At 42.0% G+C, this 21750-nt stretch overlaps 1 protein-coding gene across 7 annotated transcripts in view; it reads left to right on the top strand.

The window, feature by feature from the left end:
• Nucleotides 1–21750, top strand: part of LOC108919534 (ryanodine receptor 3) — a 200030-nt gene that overhangs the window by 172137 nt on the left and 6143 nt on the right. For all 7 annotated transcript variants that reach the window (XM_029258294.1, XM_029258293.1, XM_029258295.1 and 4 more), the window contains 15 exons: nucleotides 1594–1611; nucleotides 2166–2246; nucleotides 2675–2763; nucleotides 2854–2982; nucleotides 6563–6667; nucleotides 7123–7204; nucleotides 7633–8945; nucleotides 10729–10790; nucleotides 10883–11054; nucleotides 11253–11339; nucleotides 11543–11734; nucleotides 17023–17153; nucleotides 17437–17479; nucleotides 19840–19967; nucleotides 20212–20272. In XM_029258294.1, the coding sequence (XP_029114127.1) occupies nucleotides 1594–1611; nucleotides 2166–2246; nucleotides 2675–2763; nucleotides 2854–2982; nucleotides 6563–6667; nucleotides 7123–7204; nucleotides 7633–8945; nucleotides 10729–10790; nucleotides 10883–11054; nucleotides 11253–11339; nucleotides 11543–11734; nucleotides 17023–17153; nucleotides 17437–17479; nucleotides 19840–19967; nucleotides 20212–20272 (2693 nt within the window). The remainder of the gene's footprint in view (nucleotides 1–1593; nucleotides 1612–2165; nucleotides 2247–2674; nucleotides 2764–2853; nucleotides 2983–6562; nucleotides 6668–7122; nucleotides 7205–7632; nucleotides 8946–10728; nucleotides 10791–10882; nucleotides 11055–11252; nucleotides 11340–11542; nucleotides 11735–17022; nucleotides 17154–17436; nucleotides 17480–19839; nucleotides 19968–20211; nucleotides 20273–21750) is intronic.

Genomic DNA, 21750 nt, shown 5'->3' with positions numbered 1-21750 from the left:
TAAAGCTAATAAAAATATTAAAATTACAAAGTCTGACCTAGAATTCCTTTCATTTAATAATGCTTTGTTCAAGATTTTACAGAGCCTAATCAATTTATAATGTCAATATCATTAAGCTTTTATTGACCAGTGGTAAAAATTATAAACGAAATGAGCTAAAACTGGTCTTGCAGTCGTGGTTTTGTTCATAATTTGAGGAGCCAGTGTTCTGAGTTAAGAAAGGAAAATTATCAATATTGAGTTGAAATATCTGGAGTGAATTCACTGCTTTAGCCTGATGCTGAAACCTGATGCCTTGAATTCATTCCTTACTGGAAGGTGCAGCCTAAGTGACAGGTAGACCTATATTTCGAGTGACCAACAAGATATTAGCAACTTTAACTATCTGAAGGTACCATTTTATAGCAGCACAACATGACTTATTACATTTTAAAGTCTGAATATTGCACAACGGAAAGAAAAAATAAATAACTGCATTATCTGTATAATACATTTTTTCGTTTTTGTGGCACGCCCTTACTACCTGTGCTCCAACAAGGGGTCCGTGTCGTCCCATTGACATTTCTTGTCCAGTTGTCCTGTGTGTGAGGCCAAGAAGGTTCAGCTTTAACTGAACATATCACCACATTTAATAGTCACTAACCAACAAATAACAATGAATATCCTTAATAAAATCTCTGAGAAACATGCCTCTTTAAAATGGGCCACAGTTTTTTTTTTTTTTTTTTTTTTTTTTGATGCTTCCATCTAGCATAGTCTTTTAATAGACAGCAGCGTGGAAGACTTTTGATTAAAGAAAAGAAAAAACAACTTTAATCAGGCTGTCAGTTCAGCAAGCAGGTATTACTGATGATTAGAAGATGCTAGTGTTCAACATCGATGCCACTGGTTAGCCTGATGTATGGTTTAATCCCAGTCTTTGGTACCATGTTCAGTGCCGCTGGACTGTCTCTGTGTGGCACACTGCTATGGAAGCTGTAACACTCCGAATGGCTCGACCAAATGGCACGCATGTTGCCCTGCAAACGCTCGGATGGAGCTGAACTCGCCACGCTGTACTGCAGCAGGGTTTTGAGGGGCAGCGAAGGTGCTGCAGCCACAGAGTCCCACGTTTCTTAAATGCATGCAGCTTTTTTTGAACAGAAAAGATTGTTTTCATGCCATCCATGTCACTGTGTCTGTGTCACCTCTCACCATAGATGTGAACATCAGCATCGCCCACCTCTTAAGAACAGCACTGCATCAGTAAACTGGTCAATGAAATGTTTTCATTGGGACTGGTCACATCTATTTGCATAATTAATTGTGTTGTTGTGCGTCCTCCGGGTCATTTTTCCTCACCTCATCTAATCAGGCATAAGTGATGGTGACTGGAGTCCTGCCCTGTATCCCACCACAGCAAAACACCTGCTGAAGTTGTGCAGAACTTGTACTTGAGACTGTTTTAACTGCATGTCGGTGTCTCTCTACCAGAAAGTGATGTCAGTTTTCTCTCTCTGACTTCTTACTGAAATTCAGTGTCTTCTCCCTTGCTTATGTCTGCTTTTTTTGTTTGTTTCTTCTCTGTCATTTTTTTTAACTCATCGATCGCAGTCAACGTGAGTGAGCGGGGTAAATACATGGTTTAGATTCTACTTGTTTCGCAATGCTGCCATCCCGAATGCTGGCATTACGGCTTCTGAACCCCCCTCCATTTCTCCTCCCTGTCTTGGATGTGTGAACACTGCTGTGATCTGCAGGAAAACATGCATGCTGACAAGAACAGTATATGTAGCCCATAGAAAAAGACCCCAGCTGACTGACTTACCATCTGTACTAAACTAGTGCTTGTCATTTGTGTCGGAGCTGTTCCTTTTTTATTAAGTTAACTATACTAACCAAAAATGCCCTAACTGATTACAGTTGTTTGTTGATGACAGTACTACACCTCTCAGGTCTTGTCTCCATCAGAAACAACAAATCCCTGTTGTCCCTTCAATAACATTCTAGCAGTCGAACCCTCAGAGGTAGTAATAGTCTTTACCACGCAAAGTGTGTATGCTTACAGTGCATAATCTGGACATGAAAGGTATGCTACACTAACCTGCCTGTGCAAGACTACCTTAGACATACAGGCTGTTGGGATCATTCTGATTTTAATCCAGAAACCCTTTTTTCCTCCAAAGGTTCCAAGGTGCTGCAAAACGATGAGTTCACAAAAGATCTCTTTAGGTTCTTGCAGCTGCTCTGTGAAGGTCACAACAATGGTATGAGTAACTGCAAATTTTATTTGTTTGTTTGTTTGTTTGATTGGTTGGTTGATTTTTTTTTTTTTTTTTTTTTGAGTGGGCATTGAAAGAAGTTTTGGGAAGAGCGTTCTGAATGACTTGCTTTCTCACTTTCTCTTGGCCATGTGCCATTTAAATGGAATTCAGCTGAATGATCAGGGCTTTACAGCTAAATCTGTAAATGGCTCCATTACGCACTTTCTTTGCAAATGGAGTTCATGTACATTCTCTTCAAGATTTTCCTCTTGTGTAAGGATGCTGGGGTTTGACCTTTGTCAGAGTTACTGGGGAATTAACTCTAAATATGTTAATAAAATACTATGAAACCATGCTTTAATTTTATTGTATTGAAAGCATTTGTGTCTTCCAGTTCTTTGCCATTTTTTCGCACTTTTTTAACTCCTCAGACTTCCAGAACTTCTTGCGTACGCAGACAGGAAATACCACCACTGTGAACATCATCATCAGCACTGTGGATTACCTGCTCCGACTGCAGGTAGAATGCACTGCCCAGAAAAACCAGATTTGAGCGATAAGAACAAGAGCACAAACAACGAGACTAACTAGTGCTTTACTGTCTTGGTAGGAATCCATCAGTGATTTCTACTGGTACTACTCTGGGAAGGATGTGATGGACGAACCTGGCCAGCGTAACTTCTCCAAAGCCCTTGCTGTAGCCAAGCAGATCTTTAATTCACTGACTGAGTATATCCAGGTATTTTGCCCCTTGTCATACTACATCTAGTACTGAGCCCAGTATGTCCTCTTTCACGTCGTTATCACTTCAGCTTGCCCTACGAGACAATACCATAGCTGCCAACCCTTCCTATTTTCCTGGAATTTTTCTGATTTTCAACACTGAGTATGGAAATTATGATTGTTTCTGCTTTTCAAAAGAAATTCTAACAAAAAAATCACCACACACTCATCACTGATCTCTCTTTTTAATCGACCATTTGTATTGCTTCTGGGGATGAGCATCATGCGGGGGGCACGGTGGCGCAGTGGGTTTGGCCAGGGTCTGCTGTCCGGTGGGTCTGGGATTCACGTCTCAATTTGGGTGCCTTTTGGCGGACCGGCGTCCCGTCCTGGGTGTGTCCTCTCCCCCTCCAGTCTTTCAGAATCAGAATCAGAACGAGCTTTATTGCCAGGTATGTTCGCACATACAAGGAATTTGTCTTGGTGACAGGAACTACCACAGCACAGACAGAATGACAGTGACAAGACAGGTGAGAAGATAGAGTATGTGAGCAAGGGATAAAAAATATTTAAAAATATAAAGTACCCAATATACAAAAATAGTCACTAGATACAAATGCAAGGGAGTGTGAATAAGAGGTATGTGATAAATAGTTATAAATATAAATATAAATAGCATTATGTATTGCACGGTTTACTCTCTAGGGGAGAGATTTAGGTGTTCATGAGGTAGATGGCCTGAGGAAAGAAACTTTTCTTATGCCTGGCTGTCCTGGTGCTCAGTCCTCTGTAGCGCCGACCAGATGGCAAGGGTTCGAAGAGGAAGTGGCCTGGATGTGAGGGGTCTAGAATGATTTTGCTAGCCCTTTTACTGACTCTGGACGAGTGCAGTTCTTGGAGAGCTGGGGGGGATGTGCCGATGATTCTTCCAGCAGTCCGAACTATCCGCTGCAGTCTTCTGATGTCTGATTTCGTAGCTGAGCTGAACCAGACAGTTATAGAGGTGCAGAGGACGGACTCAATGACTGCGAAGTAGAATTGCATCAGTAGCTCCTGTGGCAGGTTGAACTTCCTCAGCTGGCGAAGGAAGTACAACCTCTGCTGGGCCTTCTTCACAATGGAGTCTATGTGGAGCTCCCACTTCGGGTCCTGTGAGATGGTGGTGCCCAGGAACCTGAATGACTCCACTGTTGCCACATGCTGTTCATGATGGTGAGTGGGGATAATGCTGAGGTGTTTCTCCTGAAGTTTACGATCATCTCCACTGTTTTGAGCGTGTTCAGCTCCAGGTTGTTGTGACTGCACCAGACAGCCAGCTCTTGGACCTCCTGTCTGTAAGCAGACTCGTCACCATCCCGGATGAGGTCAATGAGTGTGGTGTCGTCTGCAAACTTCAGGAGTTTGACAGAGGGGTCTTTAGCGGTGCAGTCATTGGTATAAATGGAGAAGAGCAGTGGGGAGAGCACACACCCCTGGGGGGCACCAGTACTGATTGTGCGAGTATTGGATGAGAATTTTCCCAGCCTCACTAGCTGCTGCCTGTCTGTCAGGAAGTTGGTGATCCACTGACAGATGGAGGTGGGCACAGAGAGTTGGGTTAATTTGGAGAGGAGGAGGTGTGGGATGATGGTGTTGAAGGCTGAGCTGAAGTCCACGAACAGGATTCTCGCATAAGTCCCTGGTTTGTCCAGATGTTGCAGGATGTAGTGCAGTCCCATGTTGACTGCATCATGCACAGACCTGTTTGCTCGATAAGCAAACTGCAGGGGGTCCAGCAAGGGTCCAGTGATGTCCTTCAGGTAGTCCAACACCAGTTTTTCAAGTGACTTCATGACCACAGATGTTAAGGCGACAGGTCTGTAGTCATTAAGTCCTGTGATTTTGGGTTTCTTTGGGATGGGGATGATGGTGGAGCGTTTGAAGCAGGAAGGAACTTCGCACATCTCCAGTGATCTGTTGAAGATCTTTGTGACGATAGGGGCCAGCTGGTCAGCACAGGTTTTTAGGAAGGCCGGTGAGACGCCGTGTGGGCCTGGTGCTTTCCTTGTCTTCTGTTTGACGAAGACCCGACGCACCTCCTCTTCGCAGATCAAAGGTGCAGGAGGGGGGAAGGTGGGGGTTACTGGAGGTGTTAATTGATTGGTGGAGAGAGGGTCTGAATGGGTGTGGGGTGTGAGACAGGGTTTATCAAACCTGCAATAAAACTCATTCAAATCGTCGGCTAGTTGTTGAGTTGACACGGTGCCGGGGGGTGGTGTCTTGTAATTTGTGATGTCTTTCATGCCTTTCCACACCGACGCAGGATCGTTGGCTGAAAACTGTTTCTTCAGCTTTTCAGAGTAGTTTCTCTTAGCCACTCTGATCTCTTTTGCCAGTGTGTTTTTGGCCTGTTTATACAAGACTCCGTCCCCGTTCTTGTAGGCGTCTTCTTTGGCCTGACGAAGCTGTCTGAGTTTTGCAGTGAACCACGGTTTGTCATTGTTGTATGTTAAACGAGTCCTGGTAGGGATGCACATATCCTCGCAGAAACTGACATATGATGTTACAGAGTCTGTGAGCTCATCCACATCGCTAGAGCAGTCTCAAAAACACTCCAATCAGTGCACTCGAAGTAGGCTTGTAAGTCCTGCTCTGCTTCCCCAGTCCATCTTTTAACAGTCCTTATTACAGGTTTAGCTGATTTCAGTTTCTGCCTCCCCCTCCGGCCTTGCGCCCTGTGTTGCCGGGTTAGGCTCCGGTTCCCCGCGACCCCGTATGGGACAAGCGGTTCTGAAAATGTGTGTGTGTGTGTGTGTGTGTGAGTTTCTGCCTGTAGGTCGGTATAAGATGAACCAGGCAGTGATCAGAGAGCCCCAAAGCTGCCCGTGGAACAGAGTGATATGCATCCTTTACAGGTCTTGCGCCCTGTGTTGCTGGATTAGGTTCCGGCTCGCCGTGACCCTGCTTGGGACAAGCGGCTTCAGATAATCTAAATGAGCATCTTGTTACCGTGTCTCAAAAGTGATCACAGCTCAGATTTCTACATGAGCATTGCATTTCTAGTACAGTTGCTCAAAAATCAATTTTTTCACTCAGTTACACTCTATTGTAGAAATAGTAATGTAGCAATGTAAAACTATATGGCAATAAAAGCAATAGCAACAATAATGATGATGATTACCCTCTTCCCAGTTACAATTTCTTTTTGTCAGTGGTTGGCAGCTATGTAATATTATGTCTTATCAATAGGCAGCACTGAAAAAGTCAAAAGTCTTCCATAAAGAGCTAATATTATTCAACCGAGGGCAACAGCAGCACAGCTAACTGATCAAACTTTTCTGTAAAAGTTTTCCATCAGTGGGGGTGCGGTGGCGCAGTGGGTTGGACCACAGTCCTGCTCTCCAGTGGGTCTGGGGTTTGAATCCTGCTTGGGGTGCCTTGTGGTGGACTGGTGTCCCATCCTGGGTGTGTCCCCTTCCCCCTCTGGCCTTACGCCCTGTGTTACCGGGTAGGCTCTGGTTCCCTGTGACCCTGTCTGGGTCAAGCGGTTCTGAAAGTGTGTGTGTGTGTGTGTGTGTTTTCCATCAGCCTTGTGTGACTGCTGTCTCTTTGTCCAGGGTCCCTGTATTGGGAACCAGCAGAGTCTGGCCCACAGCAGGTTGTGGGATGCCGTGGTGGGCTTCCTCCATGTATTTGCCAACATGCAGATGAAGCTGTCACAGGTATTGCACCTGGATGTGCACATCCTCTTTACTTATGAATCCTGACTTAACATCTTTCCTCTGTTATTACAAGCTTACAAACCTATTTAGTTCAGCATAAATTTCAGTTGTATTTTGGACAGGCTCTAGAGACAGAACAGAGCTGCTTACCAGGACAATCTGTGGGAATGTTTCACTTTGTGAATCAATGCTCCTGGCCCAGATTTTAGTATCTTGCTGGGAGCCAGGCTGCAAAGCAGCCCAACTTGAGTCAAGGCCTCCAAGCCACCTGTTCTTAACAGAATATTGTTAGTGTGTGCTGATGAATGGCACTACTCAGATTACATGAAAATGTGCCATTGTTCTCCCTCCCCGACATGAATGAAATTAACTACTAGTATGCTGCCCTTAAGAGAGGAAATTCAGAATTACAAACTGAAAGTTGTGATATCAGGGTTTTTTTTGTCTTATTCTAGGACTCAAGTCAGATTGAGCTGCTGAAGGAGCTGCTGGATTTGCAGAAGGATATGGTTGTCATGATGCTCTCCTTGCTGGAAGGTTAGGCCCACCCCTCTGTGACAAGGGAGAAATGTGAAAATAGGGAAAAAAAAAACATTGTTATGGTTGCAGTCTTAGCCTGCAAATGGTAAAGCAGGGCTTTGTGAGCACCAGTCTCAGCTCAACAGGTACTGAATTAAACAGTCTAGGATTTACATTAAAATTTACGGCAATAGTCAAAATTTGAGACACCTCGGTTCCCTGAGCAATACTTGAATGGGACAAACTAGGTAGCAGAATGAGAGCAAAGCAACCCAGTGTCGTATGTCTGAGAGCTGGGAAGACATGTCAGCTTATTTTTGTAATCATGCTTAAAGTACTTGACTGAATGCCTGAACAAGTACGAGTAATATCTCTGATGAAGTGATGCAATGAATGTATTTGTGTGGTGTTACTGTATGTGAATAACCCATGCTGCTCTTATACAGGAAATGTGGTGAATGGAACAATTGGTAAGCAAATGGTCGATACCCTGGTAGAGTCCTCAAGCAACGTGGAGATGATCCTCAAGTTTTTTGATATGTTTCTCAAGCTGAAGGATTTAACCACCTCAGACAGCTTCAAAGAATATGACCCTGATGGAAAAGGGGTAATTTCCAAGAAAGAGTTTCAGAAGTCCATGGAGAACCAAAAGCAATACTCACAGTCAGAGATTGAGTTTCTCCTTTCATGTGCGGAAGCTGACGAGAATGACATGTTCAACTATCAAGAGTTTGTGGAACGCTTCCACGAGCCTGCTAAGGACATAGGCTTCAATGTGGCTGTGCTCCTCACCAACTTGGCAGAACACATGCCTCATGACTCTCGTCTTAGCACCTTCCTAGACCTGGCTGAGAGTGTCCTCAGCTACTTTGAGCCATACCTGGGCCGTATTGAGATTATGGGAGGTGCCAAGAGGATTGAGAGGGTTTACTTTGAGATTAGTGAATCTAGCAGGACCCAGTGGGAAAAACCGCAGGTGAAGGAGTCCAAGCGACAGTTCATCTTCGATGTGGTCAATGAGGGTGGAGAGAGTGAAAAGATGGAGCTCTTTGTTAACTTCTGTGAAGACACCATTTTTGAGATGCAGCTGGCTTCCCAGATCTCAGAACCAGATACAGTGGAGAGACCAGAGGATGATGAGGAAGATCTGCACAGCCTGCTTGAAGAACTGGAAGAGGATGTTGAAGAGCATGCTCTCGAGTCATCCTCTGCCTTCTCTATCGCCTGTGCCTCCATGAAGAAGAACCTCTCCAGCTTTCGTCAGATGCTCACTTTTAAGAGCATGCGAAAGCAATACAAGAAGTTCAGGAAGATGAGCATCAAAGAGATGATCACAGGTTTCTTTTCTTTCTTCTGGATGATCTTCACTGGCATTTTTCGTTTCATATACAGCCTGATTTGGGGCTTTTTCCACATTTTATGGACCTTCATGTTTGGTGGAGGTCTAGTAGAGGGGGCTAAAAACATGAAAGTAACAGACATCTTGGGCAACATGCCTGACCCCACCCAGTTTGGCATCCATGGGGATGTGCTTGAAGCAGAAAAAATGGAGACCAGTGACTCATCTTCTGCAGTTGACCTTGTGCAGATGGTTAAAGGAGACAAGGTGGAAGCTGATCTTATGACAGAATTATTAAACATCCAACCCAAGAAAGAAGGAGGCAAACATGGTCCAGAGCCTGGCTTAGGTGATGTCTCCGAGATTGTTGGGTCCGACGCCCCCTCACTAGCAAGTGCTGTACGCCAGAAAAAAGCTCAGGTACTTAGCAATTTCCTTACTGCTAAGGATATCACTATCATGTACTATTACAAATTTAGATTAATTTCACATTGACTATTAAGAGGCTCAGATGTTAAGGGCCTCTTTCATAAGTGTAGGTTAAGTCCTATAACTTAGTTGAACGAATAAGAGCAAGAAATTAATTGAAATAATGAATACTGCATTATTCGTGTAATATTTTAAGAAAACTGAAATGCTTAGCATAAAGTTGGTTTAAGACAGTTAAACTTATTGGGATTCATTGGTTGTTTTAATGTGATTAATTAGGAGCTCGGCTGGAGCAGCAGTCAGCAGCAGGACATGTTGAAAAATGAATCTTTCTGTATTTCAGTTTGTTTCTTGATAATCCATATTAGCTGTTCTGACTAGGCTGCAGCTTTGATAGGTCATGCAAATTTATTAGACATCTGCAAATTTAGCAATTTTCAAAGTTATCATTTCATTGTGTAGCTGATGCTTTTTTAATGAAATCAATTAAATATTGATAGCTTTACTAAGGTGCAGCTTAGATTAGGTGCGTACAGTAAAAGATACCCAGCTGTTTAAATGGATAAATAATTTTAAACAATTAGAAAAGGATTAAACAATAAAGTTATATTTAGCTGATGCCTTTTTCTAAAGCAACTTAAAATAATAAGCTACCTACAATTATTAACCTTTGCTGAGAGGTACTCCAGCAGTTGGTGGGACTCAAACCTACAGCCTTGATCCAATGCTGATGCCACTAAGCAATCTGCTACAATATTGGCCCTGTGTATAGTTGTATACATATCCTTATTACCATTGATAGCTTGTAACTGAAAGGCATGGAATATATGTATTGAGCCATACCTGGGCTGTATTGAGATTATGGGAGGTGCCAAGAGTATTGAATATGTAAGCATCCCACAATTACCGGGCTATTATTTATTTAAACATCATATTCACCCAGGACCTCCAGTCTTGTCATCTGCCCAGGCTGCTCTGTTGGCTGTCAATTTCTGTTTCCATTGAAATTGAGTGACTTTTGTTGACACCAAAAACATTTACTAATTTAATTCAGTTTAGTTTATTCATGGTCTTTCATTGTTTCTCATGCAGTCAGGTTTTCTTGTGGCATAATTAGGTTTACTGTGAACACCAATTAGTGTGTCTTGTGTGAAGCTGTGCTGAAATACTCAAGGTAGAGACAACCTGAAATCACTGCATGTTACATTCATATTTAAATACTGAAAGAGTAGGACTTTGATAAAAATATGACAATGAATGGAAAGGTTTTTTACTTTAACTCGGATTGCTGTAAATGTTTACACTGATAACTATAACTTCACATTGAATTACTGCTTAGAGTACTGAACTAATAAATAGGGCATTTACTTAGGGCATTTACTAAATAGGGCTAATTTCTCTCTCCCTGGTGACAAATATAAACTGTGATATAAAACACACAACACAGAAAAGGTACACACAACTAAAATACAGACCACCGAAAAAGCAATGCTCAGTATTTTTATACAATATTTATAATAATTTTTGCTTTTTAATTTTTAAAGGATTATGATAAATTCAGATTATCATGCGAAGGTTCTTGGGGTAAATTAGAAACTTTTGATAAGCTTTAAGAGATGTCATTGTTCTGGGTTGGACTATAACTTCCATGTCTTGGACTTGGGTTATGATCTACTTGGGACTTAAGTGACTTGGCCTCTACTTGGGTTTTTGAGTTAAGGACTTGATTGCAATTCTGCTTTCTAGTTAATGTCATACTACGTATGCTCTACAGAAGGAAGCTGCAGGCAAAGAGGTTGCTGAGATGGATCAGAAGGCAGAGCCAGAGAAAGCTGAGTGAGTATTCTCTTTGTACTGTTTGTCTGTCTATCTTGTCTTCATATGCTGGCCATCTAACCTTGTGGGCATGTGCCATTTTACCATTTCAGCACAGAGGATGGTGAGAAGAAAGACAAAGCCAAAGAGGAGGTATCATCTGAACTCCCTGTGAAAGAAGAAAAGAAGGTCCACAAGAAAAGACATGGCCAGAAGAAGGAGGAACCCGAGGCTTTCATGGCCAGCTTCTTCTCTGGTCTGGACATCTACCAGGCCAAGATGCTTGTGAGCTAAAACTTTATAGCACAACACACCTGTTGCACCATATATCGTGGTGTATTGAGCTCCATCTACCAGCTTCTGTTTTTCCTGGTTCTTTTTTTGAAAGCTAGCACATAATGATACATAATAATAATAAATAATCTTAGAGAAAGTTATTTGAAAGTTAGCAATTGCTAAATAAATGTACTTTTTTTTTTACAGAACTACCTGGCCAGGAATTTCTACAATCTTCGCTTACTGGCTCTGTTTGTCGCCTTTGCTATCAATTTCATTCTGCTATTCTACAAGGTAATGCTGAACAGGTTTTAAAGATGGATTTAATCTTGTTGCTGCACAGGCTGCAAAACTCAAAAAGAAGTGTTCATGGTACAAGATAAGAAAGCTGTGCAACTTTCATGTCTTAACTGTGTCTTTTCAGCATGGTATATTTTGCTGTCTTATGTAGTACAGTTCCTTGTAAGCTCTTGTCTAGCTCAGCCTCCTGTGTTCAGGTGACTGGTGATGACTCTGATGAAGAGGACTCAGACCCCTGGAATGGTGATGATGAAGATGAAGATGAGGATGGTATGGAATACTTTGTGCTGCAGGAGAGCACGGGATATATGGCGCCTACTCTACGCTTCCTGGCTGTGCTACACACAATAATTTCTTTCCTCTGCGTGGTGGGATACTATTACCTAAAGGTAACATACTCTGCTCAGGTATACCTCATAAACACTAAGTAACTAACATGTTATTTCTATCACTTGTTGTCAAGATTCAATCTCATTTTAATGTTTTTTAGTCAAACTGCATGTTCTAAATGTGGCTTTCAAACCATCAAATTATTTGGAGATAAACACACACACACACACACACACACACACACACACACATACACACATACACACACACGGGTTGCACGACTTCAGATTTTTTAAAGTCAACAGTTATGTGATAAAAGTCGAGGCGACGTTCACTAAACGCTGTCATGAATAGAAATACAGGAGAAGGGAATGCTTTGCAACCACCGAAAATCTGTATTCTCAAACTGAATACATATGCTGACAACATCAGCTCATACATAGGTGCTGTATATACTGTATATATATTGTAGCCGGGTTCAGAGAAATGCAGTTTTATTTTTTGTTTTTGTTTTAAAAATGAAAAACAAATGATAAATTAACTATGTTTAAAAACCATTTCTTGCTCAAAATGTAAAATATTTAAAATATGCTTCATTTATAGTGTCTTGCCGTTTCATTTTTTGACTTTGAGTTATTCTGTTTTGTGGTATTCTTGAACAATCTGCATATAAACGAATTGAAACTGCGCATAATCCTACAGTGGCTTCATCCGAGCTATTGATCATAAGTTAATATGGATCACTAGGTGCTTTTCAAAAGCAACAATTTTGTGCCTCGCACAAAATCTTCGGACACTCATTGTAGAACAACCCCACGCAGCACCATGTTGTACTAGGTTGTCTGCGATCTCTGAATATGTTGCTCTAGTTTCTATCATATTATTTATCATTTGCGCAAATGGCTCCAGAGTTGACATTGTTTCCGAAGAAAAGACTACCCATGAAGCTCACTTTTATGTCCAGGTTAGGCTACTTGTTAGACACTTATTTTTTTTTAGCAGACACTTTTCTCCAAAGTGACTTCCAATGAACTCTATGCAGTGTTATCAGCCCACACACCTTATTCACCAAGGTGACTTACACTGCTAGATACACTACTTACAATGGATCACTCATCCATACATCAGTGAAACACACTCTCTCACTTATACACTACAGGGGACCCTGAACAGCTTGTCTTTGGGAGGAAACCCACATAGACACAAGGAGACTATGTAAACTCCACACAGACTGAGCAGGGATCAAACCCATATCCTCTCTCACCACCCAGGTGCCATGAGACTGTAGAATTACTTGCTGTGCCATTGTGCCAGTAGATTGGAAATATTGTGCACTTTAGAGCATTCATCATATTTGCTAATGTGAGATTTTGATTTCGACACTTTGTATGATTAAATGAAAAGAGAAAATTAATAAATAAGCCCTTTTCTTTTGTGTGTGCGTGCTCAGAAACATAAAAAGCTGTTTTCTAATTTTTCTGCTAGTTAATTAATGATTTGTTTTTAATTTTTAAAACAAAAACAAGTGAAAGCATCGTAATTCGCATTTTGTTTTTCAATTTCAAATCAAAAAAGCGAATGAACGCAACGTACACGAACTGATTTGGATAGTTCCTCTGTTAGTAGTGTTAGCGGATCCCTTTTCAAATGAGTGTGCATTACACTTGTACTTTTGTTGTACTTAAGACGGACTTGTATATTTTGCAAGTGAGAGTAGCACAGGCTTCATCTTTAGTGAAGTATTTCCACACACTTGATGAACCACTGTTGGTTTGCTGTAATGACCCACCAGGTTCCTCAGCGGTCCTCGACATCAAGCTTAAAGCGTCAGTAGATGCAGTAAAGCCGACTAGTCTGTGCCACACATACACATGCACACACGCACACACACACACAGAGAGGTATCCCCTGTTATACAGATATAATGTGTTCCTGGAATGGGAAAAAAAAGCTGCATTCCTGGACTTCATAGATATGCCCAAATATTTCAATTCCATTCAATTCAGTTTATTTTTATAAAGCGCTCTTCTCATGCAGTGACACAGTAACACATATTTCCACAAACACCCTCCAAACAAATAGATTCTTAAGAAAGTAGTCATACAAGTAGGATGATAAAATGTTATCTCTGTACTGAACATAGGTCCAACTTTTTCCAGACCATTATACTAAAAATCTTTAAATTGGCAGTTAACATACTGCATGAGTGTGTATATAAAATGACAGTGCAGTTTAACAACCATGCAATTTTTGGTTCATATTCACTAATGTTCGCTTTAGGGACCACACTCATAAGTATGTTTTCATAAATGATTACACCCAGGACTGAACTTGCTGGCCATTGAACAGGCGCCACAGTTCATGCATGCATGTTGCTTTCAGTAGGATGAATAAATATTCATTGGTTCTTTGATAATAAAAATCTGAAACATACATTATACTGTACAGTGGATTGAGAAAGTATTCAGACCCCATCACTTTTTTAAAATTTTTTGTTTCAGCCTTATGCTAGAATCACACACACACACACATTTTCAGAACCACTTGTCCCATACAGGGTCACAGGGAACCGGAGCCTACCCGGTAACACAGGGCGTAAGGCCAGAGGGGGAGGGGACACACCCAGGACGGGGCGCCAGTCCGTCGCAAGGCACCCCAAGTGGGACTCGAACCCCAGACCCACCGGAGAGCAGGACTGCGGTCCAACCCACTGTGCCACCGCACCCCCTACTGTGCTAGAATCATTTAAATTCATTTTTCTTCTCATCAGTCTACACCCAATACCTCATAATGATAAATGAAAACAGCATTTTAGAAATTTTTGCAAGTTAATTGAAAATATAAAACTGAAATATCACGTTGACCCTGTACTTAGTGCTTAGTTGAATCACCTTTTGCAACAATTACAGCCTTAAGTTTTCTTGGGTATGACACAACAAGCATTGTACAACTATATTTGGGGATTTTCTGCCATTCTCCTTTGCAGATGTTCTCAAGCTTTGTCAGGTTTGATAGTCCCTATCATTGGACAGCTGTTTCAGATTTCTCCGGAGATGTTCAATTGAGTTCACGCCAGGGCTTTGACTGGGCCACTCAAGGACATCCACAGAGTTGTCCTGTGTTGCCTTTGTCTTGTGCTTAAGGTTATTGTCCTATTGCAAGGTGAACCTTCCACCCAGTCTGAGGTCTAGAGCACTCTGGAGCAGGTTTTCATTAAGGTTATCTCTGTGCTTTGCTCCATTTAGCTTTCCCTCAACCCTGACTAGTTTCCCAGTCTTCGCCCCTGAAAAACAACCCTGCAGCATGAAGCTGCAACCACCATGCTTCACCATAGGTATGGTATTGCACAGGTGATGAGCAGTGCCTGGTTTCTTCCAGACATGATGCTTAAAATTGGTTTCATCAGACCAGAGAATCTTGTTTGTCATAGTCTGAGAGTCCTTTATGTGCCTTTTTGCAAACTCCAAGCAGGCTTTTATTGAAGAGACGCTTCCATCTGGCTATTCTGCCATAAAGCCCAAAACAGTGGTGTAGTGCAGTGATGGTTGTCCTTATAGAAGTTTCTTCCATCTCCACACAGGATGTCTGGAGCTTAGTCAGAATGACTATCATGTTGTTGGTTACATCTCTTACAAAGGCCCTTTTCCCAAATTGCTCAGTTTGGCCATGTAGCCAGCTCTAGGAAGAGTCATAGTTGTTCTGTCATAGTTGCTCTTGGAACCCATCAGTCCTGAAGAATATTTTTTGTAGCCTTCCCCAGATTTGTGCCTTGGCACAATCCTCTCTGTAAGCTCTGCAGGCAATTCCTTTGAGTTTTGATTCGATACAAATTGTCAGCTGTAAGATCTTATACAGCCAGGTGTGTGCCTTCCAAATCATGTCCAATCAATTGAATTTACCATAGGTGGACTCCAAAGAAGTTGTAGAAGCATCTCAAATATGATCAATACAAATGGGATGCACCTGAGCAAAATTTCAAGTGTTATATCAAATGGCTTGAATTCTTATGTCAATGTGATATTTCAGTTTTTTTATTTTTAATAAATGGTGGCGGGATGGGTTTGGCCTGTGCCCGCTGTTTGGTTGGTTTGGGGTTCGAACCCAGCTTGGGGTGCCTTGTGGCGAACCAGCGTCCTGTCCAGGGTGTGTCCCCTCCCACTTTGGCCTTGCTCCCTGTGTTGCCGGGTTAGGCTCCTTGGGACAAGCAGCGTAGACATTGCATTGCATTTTAAATAAATTTGCAAAAATTTCTAAAATCCTGTTTTCATTTTTCATTATGGGGTGTTGAGTGTAGACTGATGAGGGAAAAAATTAATTTAAACAATTTTAGCATAAGGCTACAACATTAAAAAAAATGTGGAAAAAAGTGAAGGGATCTGAATACTTTCTGAATGCACTCTGCCTAACTTTAAGTATAGAAGGTAAAACGTTACTATTTTCTCTATGTAAAAATACGAAAAATATAAATTTTATTGATGTAAAAATACAGTGAAATTAACTGTAAAATAAATATATACATTTCTTTGTGCCTATTGTTTTTGTGTTATGTGTTTATGGTTTATGGACAACTGACATTGTAAGTAGTGTATCTAGCATTATAAGTCACCTTGGGTGAATAAGGTATAGGCTGATATTACTGGATGTTCACTGGATGTTGCTTTGGGGAAAAGCATCTGCTGAGTTAATAAATATAAATGTGTACATTCTGAATCATATATGACCTAACAGACAAAGTGCTGCATGGTACAGTGGCACAGCAAGTAGTGCTGCTGTCTCACAGTGTCTGAGTGGTGTGCGAGGACATGTGTTCAATCCCCACTCAGTCTGTGTGGAGTTTGCATCTTCTTCCCATGTCTGTGTGGGTTTCCTCTGGGTGCTCCAGATTCCTCCCACAGTCCAAAGACATGCTGATCAGGTTTCCTCCTTGTGTGTGTGGCAGAGAGTGTGTGTTCCACTGATGTATGGATGAGTGACCCATTGTAAGTAGTGTATATAGCAGTATAAGTTACCTTGGTGAATAAGGTGTATGGGCTGGTAACACTACATAGAGTTCATTGGAAGTTGCTTTGGAGAAAAGTGTCTGGTAAATAATTGCACATTATTTTTAAAAAGATTTTTTAATCTGGTAGATCTGACGTATATTTTTAAAGTGTAAATTTAAACAAATTTCTGCTAAAATAATTATATATTGCCATTTTCCAGCTGTTTAATTGAAATGTTACCAGTCACGGAAACAGGCATTTCCACAATTACTGGTTTTATATATATAATGTGTGTGTGTTTCCGTTTTGGAGTACTGCAGCATCAATAACTGTCATGAATGGCTGCATCATCTCTCCCCACAAAGGTGCCTCTTGTGGTGTTTAAGCGTGAAAAGGAGATAGCCAGGAAGCTGGAGTTTGATGGCCTGTACATCACCGAGCAGCCCTCAGATGATGATATCAAGGGCCAGTGGGATCGGCTCGTCATCAACACACCGTATGTCCTGTTAAAAGAGAAAACACACTCCTGGGTCTCTGTTTAATTCTGTGACTTATACAACTGCTTTGTTACTGATATGTGTACCCCATGTTTGCTGAGTGTGTGTGTGTGTCAGTTGGCAGAAAAGTAAAAAACCCTCTTTTGCACACTTTGTTATCAGGGTAAATGAAATTCATTAAGTAGGTTTTGCCCCCCCAATTTAGGTTTTGGCCCTAAGCTGACATTAATATTATATTGAAATGTCTTGAAGGTTCACATGCTGAGTTCTCTTTTTTTACAGATCTTTCCCTAATAACTACTGGGACAAATTTGTAAAGCGCAAGGCAAGTAAAATCTGGAAATCTTTGTATATTTGATTCTATTTTACACTTCACTGTCCTTTAAAGGCTTGAGCTGCAAGTCTGCAAGAAAAGTACTGGCTAATTAAATGAATAGTAGTACTATTTCAATAGTTCAATAGCAATTTATGTATTTGCCTTAAGTGATATCTTAGTAGTTAGACCTACTGCCTTTTGACTGAAAGGTTTGATGTACACCTTCACCTGTAGTGCCCTTGAGCAAGGTACTTACCTTAAATTGCTCCATATAAGTAGCTTAACATTGTAAGTCACTTTGGAGAAAAGTGTCAGCTAAATGAATAAATATAAATTGGTGGTTGTGACTGGTTAGACTTGTCAGCCTAACGAAGTGGAAGTATATGTCACATTTGTGAACAAAGTGTGATGGTGCTAAATATACTACTGGAAAGAATATGTCTTCAAGCAGTGCCAATACTAAAAGCAGAGTCCAGTTACCATTTGAACCCAAAAAGAGGATCATACATTATAATCTGACCAGAAAATAGCCACATTGACACCACTGAGGGACAAAAACATTTTGGGTTTGAGACACCAAGTGTGTACCTCTGTCCCAGAACATGACACAATTGGTGATGCTGTTCCAAAATAAAATACCAGCTGTGTAAACAAAAATGCTGTTGTATGAAAAACATACAGTACGTATATCTTCATAAATCATAGTTATTTATTTTTAAATGGGATTCTGTTTATGTATATATATATATAGCCATCCATCCATCCATTTTCCTCCGCTTATCCGGGGCCGGGTCGCGGGGGCAGCAGTCCAAGCAGAGTCCCCCAGACTTCCCTCTCCCCGCACACCTCCTCCAGTTCCTCCGGGGAAACCCCAAGGCGTTCCCAGGCCAGCTGGGAGACATAGTCTCTCCAACGTGTCCTGGGTCTGCCCCGAGGCCTCCTCCCAGTGGGACATGCCCGGAACACCTCCCCACGGAGGCGTCCAGGAGGCATCTGCAACAGATGCCTGAGCCACCTCAACTGGCTCCTCTCGATGCGGAGGAGCAGCGGCTGTACTCCGAGCTCCTCCTGGGTGACTGAGCTCCTCACCCTATCTATATCCTCACTAGGGTGTTGGAGGGTTCATGGGAGTTTGCCCAACCAGTCCATATGTGTTTGACCTGGAGAAAGCATTTGATCATGTCCCTCGTGGGGATCCTGTGGAGGGTGCTTCGGGATTATGGGGTCTAGGGCTCGCTGCTACGGGCTATTCGTTCCCTGTATGACCGGAGCAGGAGCTTGGTTCCCATTGCCGGCAGTAAGTCAGACCTGTTCCTGGAGCATGTTGGACTCCACCAGGGCTGCCCTTTGTCACCGATTCTGTTCATTATTTTCATGGACAGAATTTCTAGGCGCAGCCAGGGAACGGAGGGTGTCTGTTTTGGTGGCCGCAGGATCTCATCTCTGCTTTTTGCGGACGATGTAGTCCTGTTGGCTTCATCGAATCAAGACTTACAGCGTGCACTGGAGAGGTTTGCAGCTGAATGCGACGCAGCGGGAATGAGAATCAGCACCTCCAAATCCGAGGTCATGGTTCTCAGTCGGAAAAAGGTGGATCGCCCCCTCCGGGTTAGAGGGGAGTTGCTCCCTCAAGTGGAGGAGTTTAAGTATCTCGGGGTCTTGTTCACGAGTAAGGGAAAGATGGAGCGGCAGGTTAACGGACGGATCGGTGCGGTGTACGCAGTAATGCAGTCATTGTACCGGTCTGTTGTGGGCTGAGTCGTAAGGCGAAGCTCTCAATTTACCAGTCGATCTATGTTCCTACCCTCACCTATGGTCATGAACTCTGGATCATGACCGAAAGAATGAGATCGCGGATACAAGCGGCAGAAATGAGTTTCCTCCGCAGAGTGTCTGGGTGCACCTTATATATATATGTATAGGTGGTCCAAGATACGATGTTGAGCTGGTGATACACATTCAGCAGAAACCATACTTTGAATTTTCAATTTAGATTTTTTTCCCGGGAAAGCAATAAGCGGTGTGATACTCTCTCGCGATGCTGGGCAGTGGCAACAATCCACAGCTCCCAATATGTCACACAGAGGGTGTGTGTTAGGTGTACTAAATGCATTTTCGACTGATGATATTTTTGACTTATGATGGGTTTCACGAAACGTAACCCATACGTAATATATAATAATATAATGTGAGTGTATTTTTCAATTATATCTAAACATCTGATATTTGACCTACAATCTACTCAGTTGGTTCTACTGGCATTGCAGACTGGTTTTTACATACTGTAAATACCAATAAATTGATGTCTTCTTGTGACTGATTTATGTTCCACTACCAGCAGTTACATGCCCCACTGCTTTTGTCTGCAGGTGATCAAAAAGTACGGTGACCTGTATGGCGCGGAGCGGATTGCTGAGCTGCTGGGTCTGGACAAGAGCGCCCTGGACTTCAACCCAACAGAGGAGGCAGTGGCGAAGGAGGCATCTCTAGTGTCGTGGTGAGACAGAAGTGTAGACAAGTGATGCAGTGCTTACAAGGAACGCTTTATGAAGAAAACACATGCTGTGATGAATTAGAAAACAACATAAGCATCCCGTTAGTTTCCCTTGAGAATGAAGGATGTTTCATTACTGAATAATACAAGTAGTATATAGAATATTCACAGCTGTGGCTGGCTGGAGAAGCAGTTTGTTAAGAATCTATAAACAAGAGTGACATGAAAATATTTTCTCCTGGCTTAGGCTGAGCTCCATTGACACAAAATATCACATCTGGAAAATGGGCGTGGTGTTCACAGACAATGTAAGTACTTCAATTCAATTTATTTCTTTAGAGCGCTCTCCTCACGCAGTGACGCAGAGCACTTGAACACAGGCATAAGTCAAAGAAACAAATACATCAGACAGAAACAAAGAAGACAGTTGACTAGCTGATGAAAATTGTGCTTTTCTTTATTTGTGCTGTTTGTAGGGGGGCCAACTTCACAGATGCGGGTGATGTCGTGTGAAATACTATCCTTTATATTTGAAAGAGATGGGACCGCAGTTTGAACCGCGCAAATCGGCAAAAATGTACCACTAATGAATGAGCCTGAATTCGAGGTTCTGCAACATTGTATGGGGGCTGAAGTGACATCATGTGCCATGTAAACAACCATTTATATCTCCAGAACTAAAGGAGGTAGAACTGCGGTTTAAACAGCCCAAATGGGCACAAATGTAACACAAACGAGCCCAAATTCGAGTTTCTGCAGCTTCACAGGGGTCGCTGGAGTGACATCACATTCCATATAAATAACCTTTAATATCTCCGGAACCAAAGAAGACAAAACCACGGTTTAAACAGCAGAAATCGGCACAAACAGAGCACAGACAAAAGATCCCAAATTTGAGTGTCTCTGGCATTCTAGAGGGGCTGAGTGATGTCACTTCCGGGAAAAAGATAAATGTTAATATTTCAAATTCAAAATTTTACAGCACAGAATGGCATAAATGTAGCACTAATGAATCATGAGGTTTTCTTCATTTGTGCTGTTTGTAGGGGGGCTAACTTCATGGAGCTCTGTACAGACTAGTGTAATACAAATGCTTTTATAAAGCTATAAGTATCCCTACTGGCCACGAAGGAAAGGAACAAAAAAAACTTTGAACTTGAAAATCAAGGGAGAAAAAAAAACCTCTCGTGGTCCAAGTGCCCACCCCTCCTGCGCATTCTAAATTAAACAAGACTTCTAAACCAGTTTACAGGTAGTAATGCTATTGTATGGTAGCTTCATTTCCCAGTTCAGCAAGTTATATCCATCCTGATGGTTGCTCATCATCTTCGGTCAGCATTGGGTGCTTCTGTAATGGCCAACTGGCCTTCTCAGGTCTTATTTTTAGGGAAACAATGCTAAACAAGAATAAATTGTTAGTAATTTATAACTTAAATAAGTTTAATACATTTTGGTACAGAGGTGGGGAAAAACAGAAACAGCTAAGTGGAATTAAATTTTGTGGTGATATGTCTGAGTGAACATGTAAGTCTTTAGATTTTAAGCCTGATACAGACGGGGCATTTCTGACAGTAACAGGTAGAGACTATTCCACAGTTTAGGTGCTCTATAGCTAAAGGCTCCTACTGGGGTCTTATTGATCAGGTCTTATTGATCCAATGAACGAAGATATTGTCTTAGCATGTAAGAATCAATAATCTCGCAGAGGTAAGCTGGAGCAATACCATATACTGCCTTATAGGTCAGAAGTAGGATTTTAAAATCAACTCTAAGTGTAGCCAGCAGC

Source organism: Scleropages formosus, chromosome 15 (assembly GCF_900964775.1).
Source record: "Scleropages formosus chromosome 15, fSclFor1.1, whole genome shotgun sequence".
NCBI classification, from domain to species: domain Eukaryota; kingdom Metazoa; phylum Chordata; class Actinopteri; order Osteoglossiformes; family Osteoglossidae; genus Scleropages; species Scleropages formosus.
Note: the sequence above shows the minus strand (reverse complement) of the source record. Positions and strands in the feature narration are given on the sequence as shown.